The sequence below is a fragment of the Epinephelus moara genome, chromosome 19 (assembly GCF_006386435.1).
Source record: "Epinephelus moara isolate mb chromosome 19, YSFRI_EMoa_1.0, whole genome shotgun sequence".
Taxonomy (NCBI): Eukaryota; Metazoa; Chordata; class Actinopteri; order Perciformes; family Serranidae; genus Epinephelus; species Epinephelus moara.
The window spans coordinates 37502309-37511723 of NC_065524.1; the positions used below are offsets into that span (position 1 = coordinate 37502309).

General features: G+C 42.7%; 1 protein-coding gene across 2 annotated transcripts in view; it reads right to left on the minus strand.

Moving 5' to 3' along the window:
* cdh5 (cadherin 5) overlaps positions 1–9415 on the minus strand; it is a 58773-nt gene that overhangs the window by 36697 nt on the left and 12661 nt on the right. For both annotated transcript variants that reach the window (XM_050071291.1, XM_050071290.1), the window contains 5 exons: positions 4623–4862; positions 4021–4300; positions 1800–1922; positions 1451–1618; positions 530–711 (listed from right to left, as the gene is read on the minus strand). In XM_050071291.1, the coding sequence (XP_049927248.1) occupies positions 530–711; positions 1451–1618; positions 1800–1922; positions 4021–4300; positions 4623–4862 (993 nt within the window). The remainder of the gene's footprint in view (positions 1–529; positions 712–1450; positions 1619–1799; positions 1923–4020; positions 4301–4622; positions 4863–9415) is intronic.

The window sequence follows — 9415 nt, forward strand, 5'->3', positions numbered from 1 at the left end:
TCCTCTCTTGCAAGGAGCACCTGTAACATAAATAATTTCCCCTCGGGGATCAATAAAGTATTTCTGATTCTGATTCTGATTCTGATGCTCAGCTCTCAGATGTTTATAATGTTCTGATGCCTGCATGTCTCACACCACTTTGAGTCCTAAAATGTAAAATAAGCATCAGACCAAAGCTTGATATGAAGTGACCTTTGAAAATAAGCTACCTACATGTATATGTTGTTTTTTTTTTTTTTTTTGGGGGGGGGGGGGTGTCTACTCCAGTGGGTACTAGAGATTAGATTAGCAACCCAGTCACTACAAAAAAATTTGGGGGTAATTCCATGATATAAATGTTCTCTATAGATTCATATATGCCACTCTGTTTTCTCTGATGTGAAATACTTAAGAGGAAAAATGAAGAGGCACTTGAGATGGAAAAAAAAAGATGGCAGCAACTTCACTAAAAGTCTAAAATCCAAATGAATGAGAAAACGTTTAGCCTTGAGACATTGTCTGTTAGTTCGTTATCACGTGAGCCTCCTACCTGCTTGAGCATGAGGTTGCCATCCTTGTTGGGGCTGAGTTCAATGTTAAACACTTTGCTGTTTTCGCTTGGAATGACGAAGATGGGCTCTTTGTTCTGGATCTGATCCCTGTCCTCCAACTCCAGAGTGCCAATCTTCTCATTCGTCTTGCGGTCCTCACGAACGTGCAGTTCATACGTCTCTGCAGACAGAAAACAGACATCGCTGTGAATATAAAGCCGTCCTCTGAGTGTGCCATTGTTTTCCTAAAGGGAGAGCGGTAGTGGTGCCAAACTGGGTGGAAGTGTTACCCTTGGCATGGGGCGCCGCTCAAAATTGCAACGGTGCAATGTGCTCAAAGTTCAAACTATATCAACCTTGATGTCATTTGCCGCTGACCTTTTAAAGCTAATGAGATAACAGCTGCATATGAGGTAGCCGGAAGGGAGTAGCGACAGAAAGCAGGGGAGGTAGATAGTGATGGAAGAAAACCTCACTCTCTTTCCTGAAGTCTACAACACAAGATTAAAAGCATGCTACAGTCTGGCCAGTAAAAGTAATGCATGGCAAAATATCAGTTTGTGAATAAGCCTGTAGTTTACAAACTTAACCAAATCCAATGCGAAAGTTAGCTTAGACACAAGTGACAGAGGCTATTCTTCTAAGCCTCTGGTCTGAGAGGCAATCGCCAGGGCTTCCTCTTGAAATAAACTCAAATGAATCGTTCACAGAACCATCTTCTTCTTTGAGGTTTAACCAACACAAAATGGTCTACAACTGCTGTTGCCGAGATGATGTATGACATTACCTCTGCGTTTTGCTGAGCTAATTTCTTTATCATGTGAAGGCAGCTAAAAACAGTTAAAGTAAATATGTACAGACTCAACTCTGATCGTAAAAACAAGTACAAAGAGAACCGTTCCCTCTAAAATAGTCCTTACTTCGGGTGAAAGAAGCTATGTTGTCGTTGATGTCGGTGATGGTGATGGTGACGGAGGTGGTGGATGTGCTGCCAGAGGCCATTCCTCTCATGTCCTGAGCTTTAACCACCACTATGTACTGACCCTTGGTTTCCCGGTCCAGAGTGTTTGTCTTGCAGCTGATCACACCTGCAGAGAGACGGTGAGAGACACGGACACAAAGAGAGGGTGTCTGGGGTCAGCTCTGAGTCATGTTGAAGTAAAAATAGCTTGTGCATCGACACATCAACCTTCATTAACTTGTTAAGGAAGAAAAAGACAATGTTGCTGCAGGTCAACATCATGTGGGACGTCGATGCAGCGAGCCTACCTGAGATGCTGTCGATTTCAAAGGCAGAAAGGTCTCCGCTTGGGGTCAAAGAGTACCTGAGCTCTCCATTAGCAGTGGTGGGGTCATCAGCATCAGTCGCCCTCACCTCAACTACTTTAGTTCCTAGATGAAAAAGCAGTCAAGACATCATGCTACAGCGTACTGTATTTTGTAAATGTTCTTGTATTGAACATCAGGGCTATTTAACTGATTAATACAATGTGATTATGTGCTAAAATTGTGTTATTTAAGTCACCAATGTGCCTTTTTCCACTGAGGGGTGTGCTAATGCTTGTGACAGGTGTTGACACTATGTTTTGTTTTTCCCAGACTTTTCACAGTCCAGTCTATTTTTGATCTAAATTACCACTGGTTGGTAAATGTCATACATGCTTGCTGCAACAGAAACTTTGTTCTGCAAGAATTTGGTTAGGGTATGGAGTTATTGTATGTTTCTGCAAACTATGGATACATTACATTTGTTCATTATGATGTAGCAGATGTGTTGACACTTTATGTTTCAACAGTGCTGTAGTTAATGTGGTGTTAGGTTTAGGCACAAAACCCACTTCATTATCTTTAGGGAAAGAGATAATGATTTTGGCTTAAAAGACCGGGTTGGGGGGGTACAAACCCCGCTGGAAATACAGCAAAGGGTTGCTACAAAATTGCCACGTTTGCTGCCTAAAAAGCTGCTGGAAACACAGCAGTGACTCACCAAATCACAAACAGTTTTGCAGCTTCGCAGGCATCTTGCCTAGGTGTCTCTCCGTCCACCTTGGTTGAGAAAGGGTGGCTTTTTGTGATGCTATACCAGTTGCAAAAACAGCAATGGTTCGCTAAAAAACACCCCGTTTGATGCCTAAAACACTGCTGGAAAAACAATGATGGGCCAGTATAAAACACCAATGTTTGAGGGCTAAAAAGCCTCAGGAATAACAGTGACCGGTTTTAGGATTGGTTTTCATTAAACTCTACCATTTGGTGCCTAAAAAGCCACTGGAAAATGCAATAGGTTGCTACAAAACACCATCATCTGGTGCCTAAAAATCCATTGGAATAACAGTGACTGGTCACTACAAAACACCAACGTTTTGGCTCTAAAAAGCTGCAGGAAACACAGCAACCAGTTGCCGCAAAACATCACCATTCGGTGCCTATAAATCTGCTGGAAAAAGCGATAGGTTGCTACAAAACACAAATATTTAGTGCCTAAAACACAGCTGGAAAAACAGTGACTGGTCACTACAAAACACCAACGTTTTGGGGCTAAAAAGCTGCAAGAAACCCAGTGACAGGTTGCTCCAAAACATCACCATTTGGCATCTAAAAATTTGCTGGAAAAAGTGATAGGTTGCTACAAAACACCAGTATTTAGTGCCTAAAACACAGCTGGGAAAAAAAGTGACTGGTCACTACAAAACACCAACATTTTGGAGCTAAAAATCCACTGGAATAACAATGACTGGTCACTACAAAACACCAACGTTTTGGCTCTAAAAAGCTGCAGGAAACACAGCAATCAGTTGCCGCAAAACATCACCATTCGGTGCCTAAAAATCTGCTGGAAAAAGCAATAGGTTGCTACAAAACACAAATATTTAGTGCCTAAAACACAGCTGGAAAAACAGTGACTGGTCACTACAAAACACCAACGTTTTGGGGCTAAAAAGCTGCAAGAAACCCAGTGACCGGTTGCTACAAAACACCATCATCTGGTGCCTAAAAATCCACTGGAATAACAGTGACTGGTCACTACAAAACACCAATGTTTTGGCTCTAAAAAGCTGCAGGAAACACAGAAACTGGTTGCCACAAAACATGACCATTTGGCATCTAAAAATCTGCTGGAAAAAGTGATAGGTTGCTACAAAACAACAACATTTAGTGCCTAAAACACAGCTGGAAAAAAAGTGACTGGTCACTACAAAACACCAATATTTAGTGCCTAAAACACAGCTGGAAAAACAGCAACAGCTCACAACAAAACACCCACATTTTGGGGCTAAAAAGCAGCTGGGAAAACAGCAATAACTTGCTATAACACAACTGGTTTTGTTTTTTTGTGGGTCTTAAACAGTGGTCGGCAGTGGTTGCAGCTTGACAGGCATCACCAACCAAATTTGGCCCTCATCTCTTTATTCCATCACACATTGAAAAACAAAACTGTGAGCAACGTCTCAACCTGCTGATGATTGTTTTTGATCGTAACCAGACTCACCTATCATGGACCTCTCCATTATGGATCCATTATATGGTCTGGGGAAAACTGGAGTGTTGTCATTGATATCGGTCACCTGGACGACAAAGTCTCCAGAGTCCTCTATCAGCTGGTTGTTCCCATCATACATCCTGGCAGTCAAATGGTACGCGTTCTTCTCCTCTCTGTCCAGAGATCTGGTAACAAACAGGTCTCCTTTGCGATCTACGGTGAAGATGGTGTTTGCTCCTTCACCCTCTATTCTGAAGCTCTTCACCTCCACTTTCTGGCTCGACTTCAGCTGTCAGAGATAAAAAAAAATAAATAAAAAATTGTTTTTCAGCAGTTTCCCAGCTGGAGTGAAGACTCAAATCAACAACCTTCCAGCAAGTTTTCCACAAATAAACAGAGTATTCCAGCAAAATCGCTCAGATATTCATCAAAGGGCTGGTTACCAACAAGTTAATGCCCCAGATTCTTGGCATGCTGCAGCATTAAAACTGAATGGAAGTGACAAAAATACACATTTGCCATGGCAAGTAGATTACTGAACGTTTAAATTCTAAACCACAGAAGCTGGGCCTGGGAAATAGACCTTCTTGCTCTAGCTGTGAGCTTCCTACCTGTCCAATCTTGTAGGCGATAGGTGCAGGTTTCTCCTCTTCCACATACAGAGAGTTCCAGATCCACTCTCTCTTCTGCCTGAACAGGACGGGATGGTTCTCCTTCTTCACAATCTCGACAAGGCCTCGCTGCTGTGCTGCCATCGCAGGGAGGCCCGAATCTTCAGCAGCAGCAAGAGAGAAGGACAAGGCCATAATGGCCGTAAGCCCCGTACTCCACAGCTGGAGCCAAGCCATCATCTAGGACAGAAAGGGATAGGGACAAGAGGAGGGAGGGATGAGGGGAAAAGAGGGGGTTGAGACGGGGAAAAGAGTGAATAAGGGTGATGTGAGGATGCAGCGACGAATATGGAGGGAGAGGAAATATGCGAGGAGAGAGGGAGCAGAAAAGAAGAGAGAGGAGATCACATTAAAACCACTTATCAGCTGTGGACAGACCCCTTCACTGTGCCAGGGTGAGACGCAGAGTGAAGGCCAAGGACTCGCTGTCCCCTTACAGTTCGCCGCTGAGCTCGAGGTCTAGCTATCATTTAGGACCAGCGCTCTTAAACCTTTTCAGCCTGGGACCCAAATGAAACATTTAGCCTCTCATCATGGGACCTGGGCTGAGGCATATCACTAATGTGGTCGTATGGGGATCTATTAAACATAGGCCTGTGACCCATTTTAGGTCCTGACCCACTGGTAGAGTATGAGAGAGAGACAGAAACAGAACAGACGGACAGAGACGGCGAGAGGAGCTGACATTAAAACCACTTAGGATGTCTGTCTTTATCAGCCATTAGAAAGGCCATTTTCCATAAAGGGACTGTTTGACATTTGGAATTTTTGATCAGTATTTGGTGGGGAAAGAAAAGGAGTTTGGGTATATTTCAGTGAGAGCTTTGTTGCTGATACAAGTTCTTGATTCAAATCTAGGATTAGTACCAGTGCATGAAAAACTGTTTCCACCTGTGGTGTCTCAAATGCCATCACTCAGCAAAAATGTGTTTTTGTAAAATCTGGCTCGGTTTTAATCATGACGTAATGCAACGTCATCTGGCAACAGACTGCACTGCATTGGCCAAAATGAAAAATCAAACCCACTTCCCTGGATTTTACTTCATAACGTGAACACTCTTGTTTACCTTGAGATCACTGAAGTGGAGGATAAAACTATTCGTGGTAATTCAGTTGTAAAATCCTTATAATCTCAAATGCTGTGCCGTGTTTTCGCATCAGATAACCTTCAAACCTCATGAATTTATTACTTGAATTTGAAGTTAACTTTGTCTTCTCCCCTTCACCTATTGCAAAAAGTCTGCATGAACACAGACCCTAGTTTTTTTGGGTCTATATTTAGTCTGAACGGCGTGCAGAGACATAAAGAGACAGGACGAAGAGTCTACAGCCACTTTAGCGGCTCTCTGAGGCATAAAGAAATCCAAACTGCTACAGAGATAAACCAAAGGGAAACACCTCAGAGAACATGACATCAACATTTAATGGAAATCCATCCAACAGTCGTGGATACAAAAAACTCCACAAATATCAACCTGCTGGTGGTGGAGCCTTAGAGTCAGGGGGGTCATCAAAGTCATGAGGGTTCATCCTCTGGAGGTCATGAACATCTGTACAAAGTTTCATAGCAATCCACACAGTGGTTTTTGAGGTATTCCAGTCTGGAGCAAAGAGGCGAACCCTCCGACCAACATACAACAGATATTTACCCAACTATTTTTTTTTCCCTTTGCACTATCTCACTTAAAGGTCCAGTGTTTACGAGGAGGATTTAGTGGTGTCTAGCAGCGAGGATTGCAAAGTGCAACCGCCTGAGACTTTTGGTCAGAATTCCATCAGTGCTCATTGGAGGTTTTTACAGGGAGCCAAATTACCCACAGAGGTCTCTTCCCCCCCAAAACAAATGAACCAGGTGATTTAAGCTGATAAAAACTTTAAATAAAGCAGTTTCACATTTGAATCAGTGTTTCTCTGATGCTGCTCATCTAACTATGGCGAGAGACATGTAGAACGTGAATGTGAAAACGTGAATGTCCCTATCTAGAGCCAGCGTTTGGTTTGTCCATGATGGGCCTCTGTAGAAACATGGCACTGCAACATGGTGATCTCTGTAGACGAGGACTTGCTGAGGTATAAACGGTTCACTCTAAGGTAACAAAAACACAATGATTCCTATTTTGAGGTGATTATATGCTAAAGAAAACATCCATACATCCATCCATTTTCATCCGCTTATTCTGGGCCAGGTAGCAGCGGCAGCAGGCTGTGCAAAGTACTCCAGACGTCCCTGTCCTCAGCAAGCTTTCCAGCTCCTCCTGGGGGACCCAGAGGTGCTCCCAGGCCAGATGAGATATATAATCCCTACAGCATGTTCCGGGTCAACCCCGGGGCCTCCTACCAGATAGACGTGTCAGGAAAATGTCTAGAGGAGGCGCTCAGGAGGAATCTGATTGAATGCCCAAACAAACTAAACTGGCCCCCTTTTGACATGAAGGAGCAGCAGCTTTACTCCGAGCTCCTTCTCTAAGGGCTCATTTATGCTCAATGTTAGATACAAAGATGGACGGAGCCATCTGTCCATTTGTCTGATTTGTGCATGTTTTCTTAAAGTTTGCAGATACAGACAAAATGGAGCAGTTCCACCAGAGATCGTGGAGGCAGAGCAGAGCAGTTTAAGTGAGATACGACAAATTTAAATAACGTCAGAACAGAACGAATCTGTAATATGCTAAAAAGAATTCTCTGCTCACATGTTGGGGTGTATGTAGTGGCTGCAAAGACCACCGCCGTCTACAACCCTGCCTCTGTTAAAGGGTACATCATTCTCACCTCATTTGTTGCCGTGAAACTTTTGACTCTGCTCTCTAGCGCCATCTATTGGCTGCATCTCTGCCATCATAAAGGACACATGAGGGCAGCGACGTTTACAATATTTGAAATGGATATATCTATTTTTGTACATCAAGGGAGAATAAATGAGCCTTAAGGAAACTCATTAAGGCCGCTTGTATATACAATCTCATTCTTTCAGTCACTACCTAGAACTCATGACCAGGGGTGAGGGTTGGGATGTAGATGGACCAGTGAATCAAAAGCTTTGCCTACTGGCTCAGCTTCCTTCCTCTTCCCAAGCCACCTATCCATCTCACGCTCCATTTTACCCTCACAAGTAAACTAAACAAAATTGAATATAATGTGTATTTAAAGAAAAAATACTTAACATGTTATATTCCAAAACATATCCCCATAAATCCTACACACTGGACCCCAACAACAACACGCCAAACATATGTTTCAAACCAGCTTGAGTCCGCCTCATATCAAAGCTGAAATTTGGTGGAATCACCATTGAAATTTAAACCGAACTGGCAGCTCATCTGATTTATGGCTTTTGACTGAAGTCGGAAGACGTTTCACCATCTTGCATCACTTGTTCCTGCCTGCGAGCCATTTTAGCACTATTTAACCAAAATGAAAATGTATACGGCACACAAACACCAGCAGTCTAAACTTTAGATTTTCCTCCCAGTCTTTTCCCGACTATCTCACCCTCTGTGTCTCCCCCATGGTCCCTGCCTCCCCCCACTGGGCTCTATCTAATAAAGCAGAAATGCCAGGGAAATAATCTTCAAAACATTTTAGTCTATATGTGCTCTGTGCTCCAGTAGATATCTCTGCGCAGCCCTGTGCCATCCCAGTAGACAGATTAGTGCATCTTATTGTCTTGCAGCCATTAGCAGCAGGGAGGGAGAAAGAGAGATTATGATGAGGGGATTATACCGGCACAAAGTCCTCTCCCTCTAATGGCCTAATCTCGTATTCTGCTGACCTCCCCTGACCTCTTCACACGGCTCCCCACAAATCAGCTCAAACAAAGACTCAACACTGGTTTCTGGCCTTCAGTTCACAGCCTTTGTTTGGGCTGTTTTTCCTCTTGTGTTTTTCTTTGTTTGGTTTCCTTTCAGGACTAAATTAATTAAGCAGAAGTGCGTCGTCTTTTATTAAAATTTACTGAGGACTTCTGAATGGAAGTGTGAGTGTGCCGTGCCAATAAACATCTACAGAATCAAAACTTAATACCAATCACACAGTATTTAGCCCTCTAATGCCTTAATCTCATTTGCTACTAACCCTCTCTTTCTTCAGCACTTCCTCTTCTTACTTAATAACCTCGAAAACACTTTATTTGTCATCCATTTTGCATCCCTGTGTTTTTCAAACTTGTATTTACTTACAGTTTAGAATTTTAAATGGTAAAATGGAAGCTAATTACACCTGTACTTGTATAAAGGGCTTTTTACACAACGAGTCACATTCACCCATTCAGTTTTGAACATATTCACACACGGATGGAGCAGCCACTGGGAGCCAACTGGGGTTCAGTACCTTGCTCAAGGATACTTGCACATCTGAGCTAGAGGATCTGGGGATCGAACCGCTGATCTTCCAATTAGTGGACGACCCGCTGTATCTCTGCGCCACAGCTTGTTTCAAATTGCTGCCATTCATAAGTTTGAACTGAACTCCTATTATGTGGATTTATGTCTTTTTTCTATGATCACGTATAACCAGAGGTGGGTAGAGTAACCAAATATTGTACTCAAGTAAGAGTACTGATACTTTAGAACAATATTACTCAAGTAAAAGTAAAAAGTAGTCATCCAAATAATTACTTGAGTAAGAGTAAAAGAGTATTTGATGAAAAAACTACTCAAGTACTGAGTAACTGTTGAGTAACGTCTGATTTATTTGTAAAATAAGAACATGAACGTAATCAATCAATCAAAAATAAT